Source organism: Mizuhopecten yessoensis, unplaced genomic scaffold (assembly GCF_002113885.1).
Source record: "Mizuhopecten yessoensis strain PY_sf001 unplaced genomic scaffold, ASM211388v2 scaffold9331, whole genome shotgun sequence".
In the NCBI taxonomy this organism is placed as follows: domain Eukaryota; kingdom Metazoa; phylum Mollusca; class Bivalvia; order Pectinida; family Pectinidae; genus Mizuhopecten; species Mizuhopecten yessoensis.
The window spans coordinates 244,164-271,384 of NW_018407994.1; the positions used below are offsets into that span (position 1 = coordinate 244,164).

General features: G+C 35.4%; 1 protein-coding gene across 8 annotated transcripts in view; it reads right to left on the minus strand.

Moving 5' to 3' along the window:
- Window positions 1–556: 556 nt before the first annotated feature.
- LOC110457834 (titin-like) overlaps window positions 557–27,221 on the minus strand; it is an 84,979-nt gene continuing 58,314 nt past the window's right edge. For all 8 annotated transcript variants that reach the window (XM_021509270.1, XM_021509268.1, XM_021509267.1 and 5 more), the window contains one exon: window positions 557–1,169. In XM_021509270.1, coding sequence (XP_021364945.1) covers window positions 1,126–1,169 — 44 coding nt within the window. In that variant the 3' untranslated portion in view covers window positions 557–1,125. The remainder of the gene's footprint in view (window positions 1,170–27,221) is intronic.

Below are 27,221 nucleotides of genomic sequence, written 5' to 3' on the forward strand. Positions count from 1 at the left end.
AGCATAAAAATTGATCACAACAGCTATCAAAAAGGAAAGGAAACACTTCTGTTTGTTAACACAATAGTAAATATCTTATATCAATATGAAGAAAACAAATCCTGCATTCAAAATTCTGAGTCGCTATACACATTTGAGAAAATTGATGATGTTATGGCTAGTTTCTCCCTTGACAGTCAACCCTTTTATTCCTTCTACTTGCTGAACTCATCAATAACTCACATAACATAGAAATAAACTGCATTCTTCAACAAATCATTAAATGTTTGAATCGCAGTATTATCGTTCCGCCTGGAACCATAATATTGAACCGTAGTTTGTGACAACACCTTGGAGAGATGATTGAATTACTGTCGCGTTTGATTTGCTTCAAAATAAAAGCATTTTCCTCAATGTTAGACTATAAAGTAACAATAGACACTGTTAATATCATAATATTTCTAGGAAATGTTTTTTTGTGAATTTATTTAAGAATTCTTATCATGATAGTCAAATAAATACTTTTATCACATACAAATCTTGTTATAGTAATACAAGCAATTTTCAGACCATGAAATACAACGTTCTGTATTGCACATGTGCAATACATAATGTTATATTTACCTACTAGCCGGAACTACTTTTTATGGGAATCGACCCCTTGTCAAGGCGAACTGATAAGTTCCCGGTATTCGCAAAAAATATCAAAGTTTATAAAATCTTTGTATCGATCTCTACCAAATACGAAAGGTATGTGATAAAAGCAAGACCACACACTTGTGTTTTTCTAACGAATTAGAAAGCGCTCATTTATGGCGTGGACGTATATATTCACTCGTGCGCTCCACGGTCTTGTGTGGTCTTGCATATATACCCTTTATGTCATGATGATTCTTGAGAAAATAAATCCTTAACATCATTCTCAACAATAATACATTCTTCATGATATGTTAACAACGCAAAATATACATCTACATTATCAATGTCACAGCTCTGCCAACTCAATGGGGATCATTCTGCAACTATTCCACTGCATTTGTGATCTTCTGAAGAAAAGAGCTTCTTAAAGGGAGGTCACTCTATAATTACAGCAGGACTTGTATACACACTCTCCTTGATTTTTCCTCCACATGGCACTTTGAACTGTTATGATACGTCAGGTTTCTTCACCTTATCCAATAACCCAGAATCTGAAACGGACAAATGGAAACATCAATTAATATGATTGAAGTGTTATGAGTATTAATATCAACTAAAGCCAAAAGCTCATGTACAGTACATTCAGGAAGAATGGTTGTCAATAGCAAATTAATTACGTGTCTGAATGGATCTCGTTGGGCCTATTAATTCCTAATATAAAACTGAACGAACAAACATAAGTAAATGTTACATAGATATGATGTAAGTGTTAAGACTGTAACCTGTTAGAGAGTCTGGATCTTTGGGGTTATATATATTTTGTAGCAGGCATGTGAATAAAACTATTCTGCCTTAACTAAATAATATAAATATACAAAATTGTAGAATAGCTTCGACAACAGTCAGTACATCTGATGTATTTCCAAACAGTCATTGTAAGTCATTCTAATTGGGCATACAACATGTATCAAATGATGATAAACATATATTTCACAACAGAAAATTATGACTCGCAAACTAAAAAAAGATATGGATTCAATTAACTGTTGAAATAAAACAAAATCAATTTTACATAAAGACAGCTGCAAAAAACGTATCTCTTTGTACTTTTTTCCCACTTTTTACTACACCCACTTATTTCTATTCCTGAATGTGTTGCATGTGCAATTTTATGTTGTTTTTCAAACCTAATTTGTGTTATCTATCACTTCCTGAACACCCAGGTTGACAGTAAATGGTAGCCATAAATCTTCTTCATGTTTTCGTTTTTTATTTCGTAAAAACACCGCCAAACAATAAATCTGTCGCTAGATTGAGGAATGGCTGATACGAGGGATACAGAATGCACTTTCTCCTGACATTGTAGCCTGATAAATAACTTAATATCCTCAACATAATTTTTAAAAACAATTTATTTTGAGATCTCTTTAAATCTTCACTATTTTTAAAATCAGATCAAGGGTTTCAAATTATAAAAAAAGTGTGAATGAACTTAACAGTCACCTTTTTATAGAAGTAACTGCACTTTGTATCAAATTTTTACGATCTTGCAGCATATAGCCTTACATATCTCTTTTTCATTTTGAAAATTCATTTATAAAGACATTTCTAATCAATACAATGTGGGGAATAAGGCGCTGCCCATGTGTTGGTGAGTACAATGGCTGCCAAAAGGCTGGCCTCGGACCGCGATATTGATCATGCCAGCCGTGCACTTTTACACAAAGATGTGTGTGTACTGTTCTCTCCATAATAGTTTACATCTATCACCACACACTTTTTTCTATCCTCTATATTGATTGCGGCCCGCAGATGTCCAACCTACATGGCTTCAGACCACAATTAATTTCAATGTATCATTTCCATCAAAGGAAAAATAAAAAGATTCTAGAATCTTGTTCCAGACCTGATATTTGCAGGTTTTGTTAAACTATCCAAGACAGCTTTGTGTTTAGCTGTAAACATGAAACTGTTGTGAGTGGCACTTTTGAAAGATAATTCTTATATTACCATAATTCCTTTGAATTATGATATGACCCTGAAATTGATGCTCAGGTGCCCAACAACACACCCTTGTGCTTCGGTGAAGAAAGTTCAGAAAAACCTGATCTAACCACACATTTCAAGGAGAAAAAGGTTCTGCTTCATTTCAGTGTAATGACTAATACAATTGTAGTTCCAATTAAATCATTTAAGGACCCCTGTCTCACTGCACTGTGGTTTTTCGTATACAGTTACCTCCCTTATATCGTTTAGGACAAAACTGTAGTACAGTTGAACCAGGACACTTTCATTGGCCAGACAGCTCAGTTGGTTAGAGCGCTAGTACAACAATCTGAAGACCAGGGTTTGAATCCTAGTTTACGCCCTGCTAAATGTTGAATCCTGGTCTAGCCCCGCTAAATGTCGAATCCTCATCTAGCCTCCCCAAATTTTTAATCTAAGAACAATGTTGTTGTTGGTTCCTTTTGTTTATTTCATCTTTATTATTTTTCTTAAAAGTCTGGCAAGTAATGGTTTTCTTTTCAGTAATTCTTTAGCGTCAATAGCTTTTAGTAGTGTTACGGGAAACCAAAATTTCAGAAATGAGGTACATTTCTTCGTACATAAATCAGAAGACTTATCGTTTATCTGAGCACTGTGTATCATGCTGCATTTCCTGTAGCTATTCTCACATTTACACTAAACAGAAGATGAAAATAGTTTTTAGGAGAGCAGTAACAATTCAAGATTTTTCCTTTTAACTTATTTAAAGTATAATTCAGGCAGTGGCGTTTGTTCTCCAGATTCTTTTGCTTAAATAAAACTTCACAAAATATTTGAAATATTGATTACAGGGTAAGACAAATCGTAAATACATCAATTTACATTCCAAGTTCATTCAGGAGAAAACCTTTTTATCAACAAAATACAAATTAGTTTGTTCAAAATATCCCAAGTGTTTTCTCCATCTGCCAACAACTTGGCTTTCCCAGTTTTTGTGATTTTCTTATTTTTTTCATATCTTCACTCTGTTCAAATACACTGTACATACATGTACAACATTGACGAGATTCTGTTGTTCGTGAACCGAGGGATCCAATTGCTTTAGGTGTATCGGAAGCAGATTGTGTTTTATAGCCAATTGTTATCTCAGGGTACAAGCGACCCTGTTACTCGATACATTTATTGTATTTTAAAACCTCCACATTGATTCTCCAAACTTTCAAAGTGATTATACTGCTGTTTTATGCTCAACATCTTACTTCCCTTTTTTCATATTTTTTCCCCCATTGCATGTCTGCCAGAAATGTGATATCGCATATGTATTTTAATATGAGTGTACTTTAAAATCATTCCATAAAATAGATATATGTTTAATCAATCATCCAGCGGTGTTATATTGTCTTCAATATCACAGTTCTATAGTTGGGAAATAGGACTAGTTCCTTTTGAAGCATTAGATTGTTTCCCAGGAGAACTCTCAATTTTATTGATATCTCTTAAAATGTTTGAATATGAAACTGTTTTCTGAAAACAATTTACTTGACAATACTTGGATACTTCAGATAATTTTGCACTTTCCATTTCTCATTTTTTTCAGAAAATGCTTCACTCTTTGAATTTTCAATTATTCTTGTTTGCTTACATATTTGCTTATTTAATAGAATTCATTCTCTTTAGGCCAATCTCTTCTAAGCAAGTCCAATCAATTTTTATGACTGAACATGATGACACATTTCTGTTAAAACCTTACCAAACATGAATTAATACATTAATACCTGAACTAAAACGTCATGAAATATTTTCATGAGTAATACTTTGAATTTATGAATTATTCTTGAGCTATGTTTCACTGAGGAAATATTGGTCAAAGCCTGTTGTCCAATCCCATTAATTAGGCTATCAAATTGGTTGAAATGAAATGAACTTAAAGAGATAATTTGATATCTACTTTTTGAGTATTAGGGTTAGAGGGGGGAGNGAAAAGATGAGCCAAAAAAAGAATATTGTACATTATACAGAAGACTTGGTAACAAATACAGAAACTTGACCCGGTGAGAAGCCAATTACATGTTTTATGTACATATCGCTTCTGTCATGTACTGATGCATTGCGGGTGTTACCCGAACACTCTGCTGTCTGTTATACCTATAACCTGTAGACCTTTGTCTATGTGACCAGCTCACCCTTTCCTGTCTGTACCATCTGTCAGTGCCAGCCTGCTCACACTCAAACATGTCTCATTAGCTCCCAGGAGACTTTATATAGAATGTGGTCGTTATTCAAAACATGATCCTTTATTGTTTTTTAAATTCGAAATTGCCCCCCCCCCCCCCCCCCCCCCCCCCCCCCNACACAAAAATTTCATTATCATGCCACAATTATGTGACATGGCTATTAGTTTTCTCAAAAAAATATAAATGTCAAGAAGATAGCAATATACCTGAAACATAACCTTTTAACATCACTTAAATCAATAATGGCAGTAATTCTTCATACGCCTCCACAACGAAGCGTCTGTATGCATGTACTCAGCTTTGTCTGAATAAAGGTGTAGAAGTCGCATGAGGCATGGATGTGGCCATTGTAAGTTTGACTTATTTTGTGTACATGGATGTGGCCATAATTAGTTTGACTTATTCTGTGTACATGGATGTGCCCATTGTAAGTTTAACTTATTTTGTGTACATGGATGTGGCCATTATTAGTTTGACTTATTCTGTGTACATGGATTTGCTCATTGTAAGTTTGACTTATTCTGTGTACATGGATGTGCTCATTGTAAGTTTGACCTATTCTGTGTACATGGATGTGCCCATTGTAAGTTTAACTTATTTTGTGTACATGGATGTGGCCATTATTAGTTTGACTTATTCTGTGTACATGGATGTGCCCATTGTAAGTTTGGCTTATTCTGTGTACATGGATGTGCCCATTGTAGGTTTGACTTATTCTGTGTACATGGCTGTGCTCATTGTAAGATTGACTTATTCTGTGTACATGGATGTGCTCATTGTAACTTTGACTTATTCTGTGTACATGGATGTGCCCATTCTAAGTTTGACTTATTCTGTGTACATGGATGTGCCCATTATAAGTTTGACTTATTCTGAGTACATGGATGTGCCCATTATAAGATTGACTTATTCTGTGTACATGGATGTGCCCATTGTAGGTTTGACTTATTCTGTGTACATGGCTGTGCTCATTGTAAGATTGACTTATTCTGTGTACATGGATGTGCCCATTGTAAGTTTGACTTATTCTGTGCACATGGATGTGCCCATTGTAAGTTTTACTAATTCTGTGTACATGGATGTGCTCATTGTAACTTTGACTTATTCTGTGTACATGGATGTGCCCATTATAAGTTTGACTTATTCTGTGTACATGGATGTGCCCATTGCAAGTTTGACTTATTCTGTTTACATGGATGTGCCCATTGTAAGTTTGACTTATTCTGTGTACATGGATGTGCCCATAGTAAGTTTGACTTATTCTGTGTACATGGATGTGCCCATTGCAAGTTTGACTTATTCTGTTTACATGGATGTGCCCATTGTAAGTTTGACTTATTCTGTGTACATGGCTGTGCTCATTGTAAGATTGACTTATTCTGTGTACATGGATGTGCTCATTGTAAGTTTGACTTATTCTGTGTACATGGCTGTGCCCATTGCAAGTTTGACTTATTCTGTTTACATGGATGTGCCAAGTGGAAGTTTGACTTATTCTGTGTACATGGATGTGCCCATTGTAAGTTTGACTTATTCTGTTTACATGGATGTGCCAAGTGTAAGTTTGACTTATTCTGTGTACATGGATGTGCTCACTGTAAGTTTGACTTATTCTGTGTACATGGATGTGCCCATTTTAAGTTTGACTTATTCTGTGTACATGGATGTGCCCATTGTAAGTTTGACTTATTCTGTGTACAGACCCCTCTATACTGTGGCACTGGGACATGGACACTATTTCATAGTAGACTTTGCTGAACATGAAGGTTGTGTCCGGAGCTGGATTATCAACAGACCTAAGTATGCTCTGTTAGAAAACAGGTCTGTTGTTTCTTGTACAGTACATACATATATAGGCCTTGTACAGCTTGATTTTCACAAATTTCAAATTGTCTACAGTATTCGCCCTTCCCCTAACTAAACGGATGGTCAGTTGTTACCATTGATTCCAATAATCACCCACGCCATACTTTTATTTCATCAAGCATTTTAATTATTGCCCAGGCTATTATAAGAATTAATATGGTAGTTGTAAAAAGCATTTAAAAATGTACAGGATATCTAAACACTGTATCATAGATATACACTAAAATAAACCGGCCTATGGGACAACAGAACTTATACAAATATAAAAGGGACGACTGTACTGGATTTTCTGTCATATTTTATCCCTATTGACAGTTTATGACCTCCAAAGTGTGTAAGATTTCATCAAATTAACATCCCACTAAAAGCTGTTGACATCTGATTATCAAAATTACATTGAAAATGAGGCATGCACTGTAATATAATAACACTGACATGATGTTTAGGTGCATATTGGACATGCAATGTGTAAATGTAACCCATTAACTTTATATACCATCAAACAGTTGCTTTAAATGACAAATATTGATACAATATAGATCAGAATCACACCAGCTGTTTCCCCTGGTAACTTTATTAGTAAACATTGTACATAGTTTGTTTGAAGATGCATTTTTAAATCATTGCATGCACCATGTGATATCGGAGAATTGAACGCTGACATTTTCCTCTTCATGTGGGAAAAAAACAAACAAAAAACTGAAATATTTCATGTAACTTGAAACAAACTGAAAAATTTTTGAATATGAAAATATGTTCATAAGGTAAAACAATATTAACATTTTTATTCAAAATGGATTCTTTTTGGAAAAGTCTACTCTGGATTTTAAACACATCATGATTTTTCCAAAAGCTTTTTAGTCTACAAGTCAAGATGTGCCTTTATGATTATCAAAATATTTGTATATTTGTGATTGCAAGGCAAGTCCACTATGACCCAACCAAATCTAATTTGCATTTAAAAGTTGACAACTGTCTTTTAAAACATAGGCTCTTTCAAAGAACTGTAGAATCAGAGCTACCATGACACTCGATAGTCCAGTGGTTACGCTCACTTTCGCTTGAAGGCACAGAGAAAGCTATTTGATTGGTGTTAGATTAAGAAACCTGACCTATCGCTGGGCAGATACCTGTCCTTTGAAGATTACGAAGGAGTGACAACCGAGTGACAACGACTTCAAAGCCAGTGTATTGTACCTTTACTGACCACGAAATTCTTTTGATGTTCATCAAAGGGTCAAACTAGTCTTCTTGTATCATTCACATGGTGAGCAACGCTGAGCCTTCAATTTTGTCATGACATATTCAAGGGGTGCAGAGAGAGAAAGTGAGCGTAGCCCCTGGATTATCGGGAATGAGCTGCCATATGAGGTTTCACTCTTATTGACAGACAGATTCCACCAGACTATCTTCAATTTCTAGTGATGACAGACAGATAAATGAAGAAAACCAAAACTAATTGCTTTATCAGTATATTGATAGGGTGGGAGAGAAATGGCTGGAGGAGATAGACCCCCAGCAAACAAAACAACAAACATTCTGTATCTCTACAGAAAGATAACTTCAACAAGCCTGCTAATCCTACTATTTTGAAGTAGATGGTTTATAGGCAAAACTCGACTGCTTCTTCTCTGCTGATGGGTCATGCAGCAGAAGTATGTTGAGAAGACAATGACAATATTTACCGAGAGATTACTTCTCAAATCACTAGTAATTCTGGGGAGAAAATGAGGCAATAAAAATATATCAATAGTATTAATGCAAATAGGCATGTTGGTCCATGGAAGGACAATGGACTATTATCAGATCAGTTAGTGGCGATGGCAATACAGGGTGAACGCCAGGGGTTATAAAAACAAGAACGACGTCTAGGAAAATATTTAGAAAAATTGGCAACAGTAATTTCTACAGAAAGATAACTTCCACAAGTCTGTTATCAGTCTAGTCTTGTGTTGATGGCTAAAATTGAGGTTAATGTTTCTATACTTTATGTTGATAGGGAACGGTCAGTCACTGTCGACTAGCCTGTTTTTTGACCCATCAGACATATATATGAGGCAGGGGAGGAATATCGGTCTACGAGGAGCAACGTTCTAAAGTTCCTTTACCACCACACAGAATAAACTTTAGTCAACGTCTTCTTTTTCGTTTGTATGATTATTGTTTTTAATTCACAAGATTTATCACTATTAGGTACAGGTTAAAAATACAATAACAGCATTAACTTTCTCAGCAGTACATTCCATGTATTGAAATTGGTACCATCTGGATAGAGCCAGCTTCATTCATTGTTGACGTGCAGCGCCATGGAGGAATTCATTTATATTGCATGTTAGGAGGGGAAAAAAAAATGAAAAAAAAAATACACAGATCTTCATGTATTTTTTTTTTTTATATAAATAACTAAATTACAGAATGATGAGAATGACTGCAACTTCTTTCCTGATTATCAATCTGTTTTCTCTCTCTCTTTTTTTTTACAAGCTAGCTAGAACTTTATTATCAGGTTTTATAACACATCTGAATTTTCTGAACTCAATGATTTTCAGTTGAATGAATACTATTTGGATTCATGAAAACTGTCTCTAATTAAGCTGCATTGTGTTGGCCGAGTTGTACATATGCTAGCTGCTATTAGCTTTATTTTCTCTGATCCTATTCTTCAAAATGAAGCCTGCATAAAAACTAAGCTGTTGAACACCTAATGTTTAATTACAATATGATCTTTACCTGCGGAAGAAAGTATCAATATTTCAACTTCAACATAAAGTACTTTTAACTCCTTAGTTTTGTTATCATGCAGCAAAAGGATAAGAAAAACTTTTTCGATCATTTATTTGCTTTTTTTTTAAAAAACAAAACCGAGATTTTTTTTTTAAATAGATGTCAGAGATAGGTAAAGGTATAGAATATGTCTCTAGTATCTGTTCAATTTATAACTGCAATGTATATAGTGCTAGACAAATTGTAGCCAGATGGTTTATGTCAATATTCATGTACTGAACTTAAGTTAAATTGATTGGGTTCAATTCCTAAACAGGTCAGGATTATCCAGAGAAATATTAAGATATTTTGAAAAGCAATAAAAAAAAAAAAATAAAAAAAAAAAAATGCAAAGGACATCTCCGTAAACACTGACCTTCAACAAATCTACCACCATTGAATCTCTTCTAAGGATCTAGTGTTTGGGGAAGAATTACAATACAAAAAGCAGGGACACTGAAATCACAGACAGAACACTTCCAATAACTCTCTTACTAAACGTCATTCATCTACTCCAAGTACAGACAGAGCCAGATCCATCAGCACACTAGGTGTGCTGGTCCAGCTAAGATTGGGTAAGCTGGACAGCTCGTGTTATTTGGGGGAGGTTTTATGGAAGGTAAATCTTTACAGGGCTGTACTTACTGTTTGAACCTGTCAGACAGGTCAATATACAACCCAAGATTCACTCAGTCACTTTGACCAGTAGATGTACTCTTACATTCAAACCACTCTGCCGGGTATAAATTGTTTTGCTCACAGCACCATGAAATGGTTTTTGAAATTATTCAAAAATCTGTACATGTACAAAACTTCAGCACAAACCAATAGTCTACAATTAAACATTAATCAGTACAACTGCTCAATGGACTAAATGTTAGATGTTCCGCAGTAACATGGACAGCCGTGAATCAAGTACACAGCCTAACAAAACTACAATGATTAACTGTTATAATCTTATTAGTTTTCCTTAAAAATAACTCAAAAAATCCTTTCTCGTCCTGGTACGTTTTACTTACAGTCATATTCTGACTGGGTGTAGGAATACAAAAGTGTGAGAGGGGTAGGTGGGGTTGGGGAATAACTTCCGGTATATCAAATTCTTGTTAAGTCTGGAACATAACATCATCAAATGCATAAAACAGTATGATTGTTGACAGAACATCTTGAACTCATTTACCCCTGGAGACATATTTGAACTCCTCCAATTCAAAGGTTGGAATAGTTCATTATGAAATTTCAGGGTTGAATGCGTAAATTGGTATCATCCCCAACAAAGTGATTTCTACAATAGATAATTTACTTTAGTTCTGTTGTTGGACAACAATATACTACTTCCAAACAATACAGCAAAACGTGTCTAATCTGACAACCTGTAGGATCCAACAAACTTGTTAGATTAGCCTGGAGTACTGAAATAAGATTCTATTCAGGAATTTATATAAGAAGTAGGACAACAGCTGTAATTGTCAGGAGACAGCTGATATAGACTATGCCTGTTGTTCAATCCTTTTGATTGTCATCAACAAAACTTGTTGAAATGGTAATGTCAGATATGACAGGGTGCCACAATACCCAGGGGTCAGTTTAGACAAGGTTTCACCGGTTACAGAGGAATTGTTATCTATTTCATTGTAAGAGCAACCTATATAGACAGGGTGAACATAACATGCTGGCATGGGACTTGGGAGTCGGGAGAACAACTAACCTCTTGTTATAGAAACGTCCTAGATAACATTAAGTTACTACATAGGGATTCAGAATACGACAATTTACCACGTTTAGAAAAGTGACGACAATTAGGTCCTTCCTCTAGAGATATCTTGTGAACACTTACTAACAATTCAACTTCCACACGCCATAGTTCCCTACTCTCGTTCAAACGGCACATTGTCACTTTGTGTCTTTCTGGACGACTGGTGAGCTGATGTTCGTGAAAGGTCATCCCATAAGGATGCTGTTTAAGGAGTGTTTGAAATGGAGACTAGACACCCAAAGTCGTCCATAAATATCTAGGTTAATGGGAAGTATCTCTTCTTCTGGCACCTCTGTGTGTAGTAGTAGCACATGAATACAAACAGGAAGAAAGGTCCCGCAAAACACCCCCAAACAGATGCCACTTACACCAACGACTGCATCAATACTACTTACTGGCTACCAGACCCTAAGTTTTATGAAGAATTTCTCGGCTGCATTTTACTACTAGCTTATCTCCCCCTAGTTTAGAACTTAGAATCAGACATCCAAGTGATCAAAGTTTTTAGAGTTAAAGTTGTTTTCTTAATTATTCAATATTCTAGGCTAGTCTACATCACTACATAAAGCTTACTTTCTCAACATTAGTCACAGTTCTTGGAAAGTAACAATATGATCCTATTCAAGCACTATACAGAAACAGGTTTATAAGATATTGACAATTAATACACTGTTCCTATACAGTCCTTCCCCAAGCTATTCACTGGGTCTGGTAAAACGACCCTGTTCCCAACCTCCATTTTCCCCTTTCTGACCTTAACAGTCACTCAAGTCTAATTTGCCCCAGACAAAAGATCAAAACTTACTAGTAACAGATCAATTTTCCTTAGCAATGGTTTGGTGATATATACTATATCTGCTGTGTTGCTTATTCTAGGGCGGTTATTGATAGTCCTGTCATGACTCGTATTCAGAGACATGAATAGCTGAACCAGTTGTCTTGAGGATCCTCACACCAATGCCAAAAATCGTTACTATGCCTTGGGAACTGTTTAACCTTTGTCATGACTATAACTTTGAAAAACAGTTTTTGAAAAGAAAACCATACCTTGCGGGACTTTTATGAAGATGAAATAAACCAAATATAACCAGCAAAAGTGTTCGGAGTGTAAAAAGTTCAGCGGGACTAATTATCCATTTGAAATTCTCTCGCACACCTTTGGTTATTACTAAGGTACACTGCCGGGAATATAGAAAGTAATGACAAAACCACCAATCAGAAGCCTTCTACTATACCCGTTCGGGTTTCAGGTATAGCATACTGATCAAAACCAACAGAAAGGTTTTAATAATTAGATGTTACTGATTATAGACCAAGGTTCAAACCCTGGACTTCAAATTGTTCTACTATGGCTCTGACTGACCGAGCTACCTGGTCATCAGAAGACTATCATGGTCCAGCTGTGCTACAGTTATCCAAAACAATATTAAAGGGGTTACTGTATAAATACGAAAAACGACAGAGTGGAGGGACTGGGATCCTTAACCCTTTCACCCCCATGTAACTTTAGTAGACTCTGCCATGCATTGATATGGATGAGTCCATTGTAGTCTGCAGCAATGAAAAGGTTAAGCTTTGCTTTGTAATGAAGACAGCAAACTTGTCGAAATAGTAAATAGCAATACATTCAGAGTATGATTTTCTACACTTTGACCATGTTGTCTTTGTTCCATCGCTATGGTAGTGTGAATGATCCTATCTGATCCCTGAATTAAGGTCTGGAAAATTTATATAGCCCTCCATCTCAGCTAATTACATGCAAAAATATCATGACACTAGGCCTTTTTATTTTTAACTTTTTTGACCCGCTGACCTTGAATTAAAGGGGCTGGTCGGGGAAAAAAAACCAAAATAAATAGGTCTAAATGCGTTCTCTGGCCTTCCAAAAGTTATACCACGGCAATATGATGGTCCAGTTTTGCTTACAATGTCCAGTTTTGACCACTGAAATCTCGGGGAAGCCCCGTGTAAATTTAGCGCAGATCTATTTATAAATGTCACGTGGTTGTTTCGAAAGGGAGGCAGTGAAGATAACAACAATAGCACGCCGTCATGTGCCATGTCAGACTCAACTAGCGGACAAGACAGCAATACTATATGTAAATAATTGTTTTCAAAGGTCATGTATGATGCAAGTGTAGTATTCCTACCTATGTGTTGTTGTTATATATAACGGTATTGATACCTCGTGCCTGTCATGACTTTTGCATGCATCTTTTTCTTTCGTCGCGATGTTTACATTCGGCCTTGTTGATGATGCGCGTTCAGTAAAATTACATCACTGATCTGGGTCAATTGAGAGTTTTAGACTGACAGGTGACGATTTAGGAATTTCTTTAATATAATTATATTTTTTACTCTTATGGAGTGAATTTCAGCAAAATTTGAATCAGTATATTTCATAAGAAGGTATTTTAAACATGGGTATGCCATTTTAGCATTTTCCCCCGACCAGCCCCTTTAAGGTCTAGGTCATATTGTTTGAACAATTTTGATAGTTCTAACAGGGAAATGTCAAGCAGTGCTGCATGTATTACACTTTTTTTCCATTTCAATTTTATATGAGATTTTTATTAAATCATGCAGTATCCAGGAGTCGTCTAGACTTGTTCGTTAATCTGTGAAAGTTCTCGAATTCAAAATTTATTATCATGTCAAAACCAAATCATAAAATCTCCTTACATTTCATTCACATGCAGAAACTTGCATGATAGATCTTTCAAAAGTAAGTGTGCATGCACGTTAAAATTCAATGACATTTACTCCTGATAGCTCACATAGGTAAAATTCAATTTAAACTCTTCTTTAAATAGCATTCAATTTAAACTCTTCTTTAAATAGCAAAGTCTCCAAATTACTTTCATTGCTCCAGATAATTGTTTATCAACAAAATAAAAATTGCACTGATTAAGGTTGATTAAATTTTCAGCTGCAATAATCAACATTTATCGTTTCAGTAATTGTGTGTAAATCTGATTAAATTCTATAAATGGGTGTTTTAATTAGAAGCACTCCTGGACGAAGTCTGTGTCGGAGACATATATCCCTGTACGATTATCTCCATGGTGCATTTCATCAAACTTATTATTGTTGGATTTTCAACAGGATTAAAATCTTACAATTTATGATAGCATTCTATAGATGGGAAAAGGATAATGGTTAATTCTAAAGTGAAATATAAACCAATCCAGTAATTTAGAGTATCCAAAATTTAATAACTAGAAAATGTCTGTAAGACATAAATGCCCCCGCTCATCATGGATGGGACGGGACAGACATGGGCAACACTATATGCCCCCCCCCCCCCCTTTTATGGCGGGGGCATAAAAATAAATCTTCATAATCAAGTTCTTCAACAACTATCGCAGGCAGCCATTGAGAAGAGACTTGTTAAGAGCACACCCCAGTACAGTTAAGAGAAGGGTAAGTCCCGATTGTTAGACATAGTCAATAAGGGTTTTGAAGTACAAGTATATCAAAACGTCATAAAAAGAATGCTTCATAACATCATGTTTGTATGCTATATATCCATTTTTAATACATTGCAACAGGGAGTGGATGTCAGTTATGCTAAAATATGCTAAACTCAAGCTTCGACACTGAGGTTATAAATTGGAAAGATAGTCAATCACATACCATTGATCCCCTCTCCCCTTCCCCAATTTGAACCTCCATTTTATAATTATAATCCTTCAGTCAGTATCAAAATCAGGGCTCTGATTTACCAAGCTAGGTATTTTCAATGGTACTACTGTATATGGTAAACACCTAATGAAAACCTTACTCTTAATGTATAAAATAGATTTAAATTTAACTTTGTAGCACATCTACAAAGTTTGAAACCCACTCATAAACAGTGACCAAGACATACTGGGGAGTACCTATATCCATAGGCTGCAATGTTTCCTTTGGCACCTTTCCATTTTTGATAGGGCTTATAGCCTACTCGTAATCCTAACGTAAAAACTTCGCCATATTGTATCACAATCAGTGTCAACGACTTAGCCCTTAAAATAGAGTGATCTCCCCTTCTCCTATCGATGTTTGAAATGCTCGCGATCGTAGACAACAAAACTTGATAGGCCTACGCAACGACAAATTCAGCCAAACAAATCAGGAAATGAACAACAGCACGCAAGAGAAATGCGATTGATAAGATTTATTCAAACGGTTTTAATATTTTTTAGACATTCATGATCAGTTAAATTGCTTAGACATCAGGTCTATACCGCACTAGTGTTTTGCATAGGCCCACAGGTTTTCATGTGGCATCGGTCTATCGTTACTTTCGCACACTGATAGGGAGATGTTGGCAAAGTAAGCATGATACAGAAAAAATAGGATCTTTCATGAGAAGCAAAATACTCCTTCTGACACCAGTATCTTTTGGTGTCATATCATTATATAGATAGGTATTATGTGTATGCATGCTTGGTAGCATGTACGTGTCGGCTCAATAATGAAAGAAAACAGAGACGAGAGAATCAATGAATATATTGGAGGGGGCATTGACAATGATGGATGGTCGCTGGATTCCGTGTGTCGACCTAGAACTCTGATACAGAGTCCAACAGGTTAATCTAAGCCTCAATACCTCAGAGATCACAGAAAATGTTGACATAATACAGATTCATTATATCGTCCCGGTCTTGCATATAAATTCAATAGCATCTGTGTCTGTTATAGACATCAAACAGCCTACAGATTCTTTTCACCGAAAACACATCACAATGACGTAGACTCCTGTCTTGTAATTGGTACAAGAACCTCCATCAGAAAGCATTCATGATGCAGAAAATAGAATGACAAAGTTTTTAAAGATATTAGATGCTACCGGAAGAGATCGGTACAGACTCGTCTACTAAGAATAGAGTTGATAAACAGACTGTATTGTTTTCCAGACATTAATCTGTCTGCAGGCATCATACATCAAATAGGTTTAACCATTGGAAGAACTTGAGTACAAACAAATCCTTTGAGAACCATCAGGTTCAAGAGGCCTGAATCTTCTCCCTTCTGGTGGCCTTTGTTTTCACAAACTTCCTAGCACTATATTACAGCGAGCTTCTGGCCAGATTAAAGCCTTGTGTTTTTCGAGAAGACTTCAATGAAGTGTTTTAATAATTTGTGCCCTCTGAGATCTTGAACTTAACTCAAGAATTTTAAACACTTCTTGCCAGCAAGCTAAAGTGGTCAAACACCTAGAATCTCTTTACCTCCAATTCTCCAAAAGACTTCTCAGAGTATTTGAACAAATTTGACATCTTCATAATATGGTCAAAGCAATTTCTTTTTGCATGACATGCCAGCACCAGTTCCTGGCCAAATATCATGACTCTAGACGTTTCTTTTCTTTACATGATGTTTGAGTGTAATATAAGATGCAGATATTGCACAATGTCTTCCAAAGAGTCCTGAATGACCCTTTTTTATAGACAGATATTTTTTCATCGAAAAAACTTGTAGATTATGTACTCAGGGTGCTACACAATCTAATCAAAACCACTGGACTGGTGGCGGTTTGTTAGAAGATTTTGTTACATATGCTTATAGTTTTATCCTATTTCAGCTCCTCAAAGCCCACAAAAGCTGAGTGAGCCAGCACTTTTTATCTATCCTAAACTTGATTTTCATAACCTTGGAATATCAAATTTGATTGAAGTCTGTCTGTGGTTAATCAGAAAAGTCATTTAAAGAACAAATTGGGGATGACAAACAACGGACAGCAATTAATAGCACTAATGGCCTTTCAGGCCAGTTAGACAGTTAAAAAGCAGATGTCCGAAGACTAACGACAATGGATTGCGAATATAGGTTCATTACAATTTCTGAGGATGTTGAAAAGAGTTGACAACTAGATTTGCTTTTTTTCTTCTTAACCTGCATTGAAAGCTTTGTAACTTCCACTGTCAGCTTTGAGAGAAATGTTTTGAAAATAATAGGAAATTTGTGAAAATGCGTAAAATGCATATATGGATTTGGTTTCTATTCTTGGTCCAGGCTTTAAATGAAACCATTAATGTCATGAAATATTAGAACTAGATCACTTAGAAGTTTCTCATTTGGTACTTTATGAGGAAATTAAATTGTATGTAACCATTGTATTAATTAGATATGGAGATTATTTGATACAGACTATTAAATCGCTGATGTGTGTTCATCAGTGTAAACGTCTAAATGGTGTTAATATTTTTTTCACATTTCTCTTGAACATCTTCTGTTGCTAAACTTATGGTTTTCAAACTGTAGATAAATATTCAAATCTTGGTGCATAGTCTAAAGTGGCGGGACCATAACTCAAATCTCGTCGACAACACAGACAACTGACAGAAATGAATAACAATAACGTACTGCTTCAGTTAACAAATGAATTTCTAAATTAAGAGGAACTGTCACAAAATTTAATTCCAACATTTCCAAACTGGCGTTGAAGACAAATCGTTAGTGAGAAGTAACATATAGTTTATCTTATTGCTCAGTCAGTTTAACACGGACGGACCAATATATATGCTAAATTTTATCTGATTTCGCACTTACTTCACACCGGTTTATACTCAGTGTTTGATGTAAACAAACTCTAGTTTCACACCTATATCCCACACAGACTGAATACAACCTGTTAGGGTCAGGTCGATTAGGAAGATTTCTCCTATAAAACTCTATCTATTGACATATCATCATTATATGAAGTTATCATCATTCCTTTGAGAAATGGTAGAGTCGGTTGTATCACAAGAGGTTCTTCTTATCTGACAACATAATACTTCATGAGCAGACAGAGTTGGTCGTTTTGTAAACGTTCATCCTATCTGACTCAATCTATTGACATCATGGTGTTCATCATCAATCCTTAGAGAGAAGTTTGGACTGTCATCATTTTCTGTGTAACAACGATACATTGCATGCTGTAGTCGGGATAAAATATGAGAGGTCAAGCAGGGATCATGCTTTTTAGTGGTATAGGTTATCACTACATCCGTTATAACTGTGGAGAAAAGTTTTTTGATAGGGAGTATTCCCCTTTCTATATAGGAGATGAAGCAAACAAAAGGAGTTTTTCTGGTTTAGAGTTACTTCCCATGTGAAGTTTTTCATGTTTTGCAGCCCATAAATTAGAAACTTATTTTGATGTTGTGCTTTCATAATTCCTGTATGGCAATATTGGAGTGTAGGCTTTGCAATCTAAAGGTTCCGAGTTCGGAGTGTAGGCTTTGCAATCTAAAGGTTCCGAGTTCGGAGTGTAGGCTTTGCAATCTAAAGGTTCAGGATTCGATCTCTGTATAGCGTTATTTATTTTTTTAAAGTTCTTTCTTTCTTACTTTTCATTTGTATTTTCAAACATTCAAATTTTGAGCTACTAAAATTCTGTAAATGCATGGTAACATGTGGTTTTCATAGAATATATCTTTTGAAAAATACATGAATAATTCACAATAGTGACAATTGTAATAATATACTCTAACTTGTTGGTACCCGTAACCTTATTAAGGTAGCGAGTCCCAGTGGTCTTTTTTGTATCTCCAACATAGAAGAGTTCCAGGCTTTCTTTTTTACTTTGAGTTCCATGCCCATTTATTGAGCAAAGAGTAGTTTATGAAAAAAATAGTCATTTTCTGAAATTTCCTTTATCAACTCTATATCACTATAGTCTTTTTTTATCAATTAGAATGATAATTGTCTGGAAGACTACTGGAAATAATCTCAAAACACCTGGTAAGTTAATGTTCCCATCCTATAATTTTTGTCAGAATATTGGGAAAATAACAAATGCAAAGAAAAATTAACTTTTGACATGATGTCAGGTTGTAAAGCTACCTTAGAATTTTGGTCTTGTCTGCTTATTAGTGTTGTTTGACCTTGTGCAGTGACGGCCTTGACCTTGACCTGGTGATTTTGTGTTGCGGAGGAATACTTGCATAACAGTGACAGATGCTCTAAACTAGTGTGTGAAGGTGTTGTCTTTACAAGGGCACTATGGTCTCAATGAACTTGTTTGTGCTGGCAATGACAGTGACCTTTACTTGGGGTCAAAGAGTTACCTGATGACTTGCGTTGACTGGTCACTGAAAAAAGTCCTTAAAAATATGTTTATTTTGTACCAGGTAGGATTAATACCATAATAATTAACCATATGTATAAATAGCTTAATTACAACAGATTGTCTCTATAAATCAAAAAAATCAAATCAGATCAGTAAAGAAAATAGCTGATCTGAAAGGTAATTTCATGTATGCAATGATAAGTTTGGTTCGGTTTGTTTGTGTTTTACGTCCTATTAATATTAACAGCTATGGTCATTTAAGGATGTGCCAGGTTTTGTTGGTGGAGGAAAGCCGGAGTTCCCGGAGAAAAACCACCGACTATTTACGGCCAGTACCTGGAGACTGCCCCACATAGGCCTCAAACCTGCGACCCAGTGTTGGAGGGCTAGTGGTAGCAGAATGTCAGAGGCCTTAACCACTTGGCCACCGAGGCCCCATGTATGCAATGAGGACTTGGTCACTTTTGGTGTTTTTGCACAGTATGAACTATTGGTCAGAGGACTCCGATGGACATAATCTGGCTCCTACCATGGTTCTAAGGATCTTTAACGGTTTAATTAGAAGTTTACCTCATGGATTAACAACTACCATTAGGCAGCAAGCTAACACAGTTTAAGCATCAATGTCGTTAGAAACTGTGTCATACCTTACATCAACCCATTACAGAGAATTATATGCAATGATATAATATCTCCGCATCCTGACACGTGTCATGTTATCGTCTAAAATCTCATTTAGCAGATTCTGCCTAAGCAGGTGAGTAATCTAGCTGATCAAGCCCATACCGTAATTTACCTGTGAAGGTTGGGTCTAGTCTTTAGAAGAGGATTAAAATGAGTGCTGGGATTATGACTATAAGGTCAAAAGAAGTTAATTTCTCTTTTTTGGAAGAGGATGGGGGGGGGGGGAGACTTTGGAATATATCACGATGAGTTAAATTTCATGCAATGTTAAGAATGAAAAGTGTTACACAAATTACTGGCTCGTGAATACAGGGGGCAAAAACTTTTACGATTGAACAAAAGGAATGCATAGAAAGCCTGGTAAAACAGTATTTTCCAAAGACAACACTGTCCCAATTAAGACTTAGTAGGCATACATAATTAAAGATGAAACATTGGGACTAAATATCAAAGTTGATGTAGACAGGGATCCTGATTAGCTAGGGGTTGTTTTAGACAATTTATGAGATAAGAACATATTGGCACTGTAAAGTTTGTCACGCTCGTCTGCTATTAATATCTGATTATTAAGAGGACGGGCTTATTGGTGAGCGTGGGCTTATCACTGGTTATGTACGGTATATATGACAATACAGTATACACTGCAAAAATTCTGATGTGAATCTGTAAATTACATAACTTTTGAGTGGAAGTATAATATCGTCACAGAATGATTTACATAACCTTTACCCTGAAAGCAAGCAGAACAAATGTTACCTCAAAATCTATCTACTTGATAAGGACCATCTCTGCATCGGGGTGTAAAAATAATCAGGAAGGTTTAATGGCCATTTTATGGTAAAATATGGTGTATTTTTGTTCTTTATCAAAAACAGCCTTTCTCTGTACAAGTAAAATCTATATCCGGTTGTCAGGACCTGGTACAATATAGCAAACAATTCCCTGGTTTATTGGCGCAATTTTTGGTTATGTGTCGGACACGTCCTAGTAAATCATGATAATTTCACCTGGTGGCACATGAAGGTACCTACAATAAACCAGCGTCCTCTGTCAGCCTCAGCCCTGCTTCCCATCCCATCACCATGATAATAACATTGATTTCACCAACGTTTGCCACACTCCGCCAGGAGCATTTGCCTAACTGTTGACAGATTTAGGAGTGTTAGCTGCCTAACTGTTGACAGCTGTTGCTTTCATTTCTCCCCCTAAAAAGTCACTGTTTATGTGCGGAAGTCAAAATCATACTGCTCAGTGATCACAACCCATTTCAATGCTGCTAATTCTACTTCATAACCTTTCCCCAATTCTTAAAGTATAATCAAAGATTCTGTTCTATCATGCGATAGCTTTGTGTTAAAATGATGGTACATGCATGTCTCTTAAAACCCAGATCTTTGTTTTCTGTTTGTGTGATAGTACTGTATGAATCTAGACCCTGTTTTTTTAACATATATTAGTATTTCAAAACCTAGATATTTTGTTTCTGTTTATATATGGTACTGTACAACCTACAAGGTAATATTTTTCATCCGAATATAACAGATGCAGAAGTTTCCTGTTTTACAGTTCTTTAAATCATGGACCCATATATATATATCCCAATGATAGCAAGGCACAAATAGTCTAGATCCAATAGTCTTCAGTGGCGGATCCAGAGGTGTTTTGGGGGGCTTCAGGAAAAAAACCACACCATTTTCCTCAATTTTCCCCCACTTGGAAACCCCCCCAGATAGGTGTCTGGATCCACTCTTTGATAGCAAGGCACAGATAGTTTAGATCTAATAGTCTTTAACTTAACAGAAGTTAGAAATGTAGATGTAGGCTGTTAATCAAACATTACTTTTTGTACCGGATTCAGTGGTGTTCACTGCTGTTGCTTATCATTACTTTTTTCATTTTTTCAGAAGCTAGAAATGGTCGATATTCTGGTAAAGATACATTATATACATTAACAATATGGAAAGTAAATTAGAGGAAAAATATACAAGAAGTGTCGTATTCAGAGACCGTCTCCTGGAATTCCATGAACTGGTCTCGTATTGGTGATGGTCTCTTAACACATGGTCAGTTAACATGAAAATAACTGCAAAGAGGAGTTTTAAGAGTGGTCTTTAAAGCAGGATTGACTTTGATTCAATTTCATGCCAAGGATCATTATTTTATGTTTTACAATCATTAAGTTATGTTATCATGCTGCTGTATAAATGTTTGTAGACAAATATAACCATTATATATATTGTCATATTTGTACAGAAATACATCCATGATATTGTTATAAGTTTTGTTTATACAAGAATTACATGTAGATGTATTACACTTTGAGATTTTGTTTATGATACTTTATAACAAATACAGTGAAACCTGTCTTTACTGACACCTGACTGAACAAAGTTCTGTATGATGGAACATGATTCTATGGTTTGTCTGTCTTAACCCTTTCACCACTGTAGACCATAATGGACTCATCCCAATAAATGTATGGAAGAGTCCACTAAAGTTACCTAGGGGTGAAAGGGTTAAGGATCACTGTCCCACTGGATGCAAAACACTAGAGAAGTCCACTGATTTTTCACATATATACAGTAGCCTCCCCTTAATTTCTTTTTCAAAATAGCTATAGTGCAATTAGGCCAGGACACTAAATCCTTTGACCATGTGTAGCTCAGTTGGTTTGAGAGACAAAACAATCTGAGGTCCAGGGTTCAAGTCCTGGTCTGACCTTGCAGAATTGTTTACACTCAGAGCACTGTTGTAGATTATATCTTATTTATTTCATATTTACCAATTTTTCATAAAAGTCCAGCTAAATATGGTTTTCTTTTCAGGAATAATTTATCAAAGCTATAGTCATCCCAGAGAGAGAAAAAAAAGTTTCCAATGCGTAGTTATGTTTTTTAGCAGTGGTACGGGGATCCTTAAACCACGACTTTACAGCCATTGTTATTGTGACTTAGCAGTGGTACGGGGATCCTTAAACCTCGACTTTACAGCCATTGTTATTGTGACTTAGCAGTGGTACGGGGATCCTTAAACCTCGACTTTACAGCCATTGTTATTGTGACTTAGCAGTGGTACGGGGATCCTTAAACCTCGACTTTACAGCCATTGTTATTGTGACTTAGCAGTGGTACGGGGATCCTTAAACCTCGACTTTACAGCCATTGTTATTGTGACTTAGCAGTGGTACGGGGATCCTTAAACCTCGACTTTACAGCCATTGTTATTGTGACTTAGCAGTGGTACGGGGATCCTTAAACCTCGACTTTACAGCCATTGTTATTGTGACTTTGCAGTGGTACAGGGATTCTTAAACCTCGACTTTACAGCCATTGTTATTGTGACTTTGCAGTGGTACAGGGATTCTTAAACCTCGACTTTACAGCCAATATCTTGTATGAGACTGAATGATTCGATCAGTCTCTCCTGATGTCAGTAAAGACAGATCTCAACAAAGATATAAACGTTTCTGGCCAGTTACTGTGGATCAACAATGTCAGGATTCAGTTTTCTGTTATTATTAACTCATTCACCCCTGAAATTTCATAATGAACTAATCCAACCTTTGAATTGGAGGAGTTCAAATGTGTCTAACGAGTTCAATACAAAATAGATTTCATTGAAGTAAATAAAAATTAAATTGTAAAAACTGATTTCAGTTCCAGTCAATAGACTGTCAAGATCCCTGGCTACTTAAACGTGAATATATTTTGGCTAGTTCACAAGTGATGCTACAGTAACTGTCCAGTTTAACAGAAATCATTGATTCACTCTACCCCTGGTGACTCGTTTCTATGATCAAAGAGGTAAAATCTGAAATTAAGAAAGTTGTAAATTTAAATGAATTTTTGTCAACTTGTTTCATCGATATTTTACATGAAACAGCAACGAAAAAGTAATAACACATACAAAATACCTTTATACAATTGAAATCTGATAACTTTAAGAAAGTAGAAAAATTGCATACATTAAATTGAATTTGCCTTTGAACAACTATCATTTCTATTCAACATTTATTGTCAGGTGAGAAATTAAAAAAAGAATGTATACCTGTTACAATAAATCTTACAGGGAAATAATGAATATCATCTATTATTTTCAATGAATGAAACGAAACAGGTTATGAAAATCCTCCAATTTAATTTTCAATATGAAATTTGAGAAAAAGTGCATCGCTATAAATCATTTGATTTAAAATAAAGTTGTAGTGTTTAGTACCTCCAGTGCTTATTAACAAATAATGATTTCCTTCCTCCTTGAAATCGTAAATTAGAATCTGAGCCAATAAAAAAGTGTCTACTTAAATTCTCACAAAAATTCAAGGCCACTCCCAAAGATCAGTGGTGGATCCACAGAAATAATGATATTACAGTACACGTTTCCACACTTCAGTGTGAGTGATTGCAACACAGCTAGCATTGAAATGTGCTCTATCCCTTCTAATTGTCTCATGTTAATTTAAACCACACTAAGGTACTGGTGTCTAATTGATATTACAGATAATAAGTGCCCAACTGTTGTATTGTTCCACAAACTGATTACAAATCATCCAAAACGTACAGCATCTAATACCCTAAAACAGTATAATGTGACCGGGTGGGGTGTCCTGCTGGGTGTTTTCGGCAGTATGCTTTAGTGAGGTAGCGCTATTAAGTCGGCGTCAGTTCCGCGCTATCACAAGGAGACAAACAACAACATATCTCAGCCTCCCAAAACACACACGCATACACTACACGCGTGCATCTTGCACACAGTGGAGGCCGTCCTTAAATGACCATAGCTGTTGATAGGACGTTAAACAATACTTAAAACCAAACCAAACCAAACTAATACCCTAAAACAAGTATCGTTCAACAATACAGTTCCTTGTTCACTTCAAATTCTGTCTTCATTACTTCATACAGTTATGACTGACACAATTTATCCAGTGAAACTTGCCAATATAAAAAAGTTTGACAATATATAAAAGTAATGGTAGATACATTTTTATTTTTTTTATTTTCCTTTAAGCAGGTTTAACTGTTTTGAATATTTAAATAAACAAATATTTTATTTTACACAAACTGTATTTAAGCATGTTTGCTCGTTATTTTTCTAATGTCGTTTAATTTTCATTTTAGTATTATATGGCATATGATATCTTAAACTGGGCTTAAAAATAATATTTGACCCTCAAAATTCCAATACTTGAATAAAAAATGTCAAAAAATACGACAAATAATTACTGATTCTTCCAGAAATTTTTATAGGGTTTTTAAAGAAGAACATATTATTTTCATTTTTCCAAGATGACATTTTGCACTTTGTACACTTTGTGAATGAAAAATTTGTATTCTATCGTATAGAAAGGGCTTTCTTTCTCGGTTTTAATAACTGCAGAATAATTTTTGTTAGAAAAGAGCCTCACAATTAAATTTTATCAGATGATATGAAATTAAACTTTCATTCATGCTGCAGTCTGACCACCTTTTTTCTATCAGATACCCATTTTTTAGTTGACTTCCCTGAAAAATATTAGACAATTCAATTGACATTTTTTTATTTTTTTTGCAGAATGTATTGAAATTACTTTAATTGTGGAAAAAGAAATTTGTGATTATTTTAAGAGTTTGGCGTTGCTATGAATCTGAATCCCAAACTTCCCTCACACTTCATCATACTTTTGAATAGGTCTGTAAAAAGGATGAGCAAGTATCCTCAATATCTTTAAAAAAAAATATGTACAGCTCCCCCCCCCCAACCCCTTAATTTGGCAGAAACAAATTACACTTTACACTTAAAAGTCAATTGTAAAAGATAAAGTCTGTAATACAACCTTAGAAATCACTCAATTCTGAAGGCCCTGAAATGTGATAACAACCAATTCTTGAAAAAATATCAAATTATGTTTTCCTGAAACTGGCACTCAAGTCCTAATTAACTTTATGTACAAACTTTTGAAGAATTTCAAGTCTTAATTAGCGTTATGTTGAAGCTTTCTAAAAAAAAACTGAAATGTATGTGATTATACATGAAGGGCATATTAGATTTGGAAATAATTAGTTTCTGTGGAAAATCTGATGAAACAAATGTTCTACATCAACTTCATTTTAAGTTAAATGTCTCCATTATTTTTGGTGACATTTCAAAATCCATAGTGCTGCAGAATTTTTAATTGGCAAAATGTGGTGACTTTTTTTTTTTATAAAATTCTATTTTCTTATTCCCCCCCCCCCCATAATGTATAGCACTATGCAATGTTTCTCTATGAAACAAACATGCAAAAATGCCAAAGTCAGTGAAACATAAAATACAGGTCACAGTGACCTACATTTGACATACTGGTGTTTTACTCCTCAAGACTTTGCCCATCTAAGGCCAGACAAAAAAAATATGTGTTTCCTGTAACATGTTGGAAACATTGAGAGTAGGTAGGTAGGTAGGTAGGTAGGTAGGTTACAAGTTTTATTTTTCAAATAATTTATGTGGTTTATATATAGGAGAATGGTCTTGACTTTAACAGTGCTTCTTTGAAAATTGTCTTATAAAGTTTAGGGTAGGCACAAAAAATTAGGGTAGGTATAGGGTTACCAGATACACCAACTATTTTTTGTTTGGCCTAGGAGGTCTGGGGACTGTTGGACTTCTTGTATATATGAGATAAGTAAAGTTTTAAACCAAGATGTTGTAACAAAGGACCAATAGAAAAACAAACACGTTATGCCTCCTCCACTAATGGACAAAATTACTTCCTGCATCAATAGGATCAGGACATACCTGAACGATACACTGTTTTTAAGTAGGTGAAAAAGCCTGCCATGAAAAGATATCAAGCACATGAATACAGCTGAAAACAAACATACTGATACACAAGATTTTTCAACTGAACTTTTGATTGCAATAAAAGGTATGACCAATTTTTTTTTATTTTTTTTTTTATTAATTTGAACTCTTTGTTCCATTGTTCGAACTAAACAAAATAAATCAAAATAATGATTTTTTTTTTATAGCTTGGACATATGAGTATCAAGATTTCATTTTGGAAATTCCATACATGCACACAGGTTTACCAATCGCAGCCTGAGCTGACAATGCTGTATTTTGAATTATTTTTGTGTTATTAAAACTACACGAGACTATCACATGTAAGTAGACCATACAATTATAGCTGGGATCAAGCACATGCCATGATATTGTAGACATTTTGCATTAGGAGGAAAGAAAACTTTGAGGTGATCACAGGAAATAGTGGGTTACTGATAACAATGCTGTGATATAATGACAAATAAAGTATACC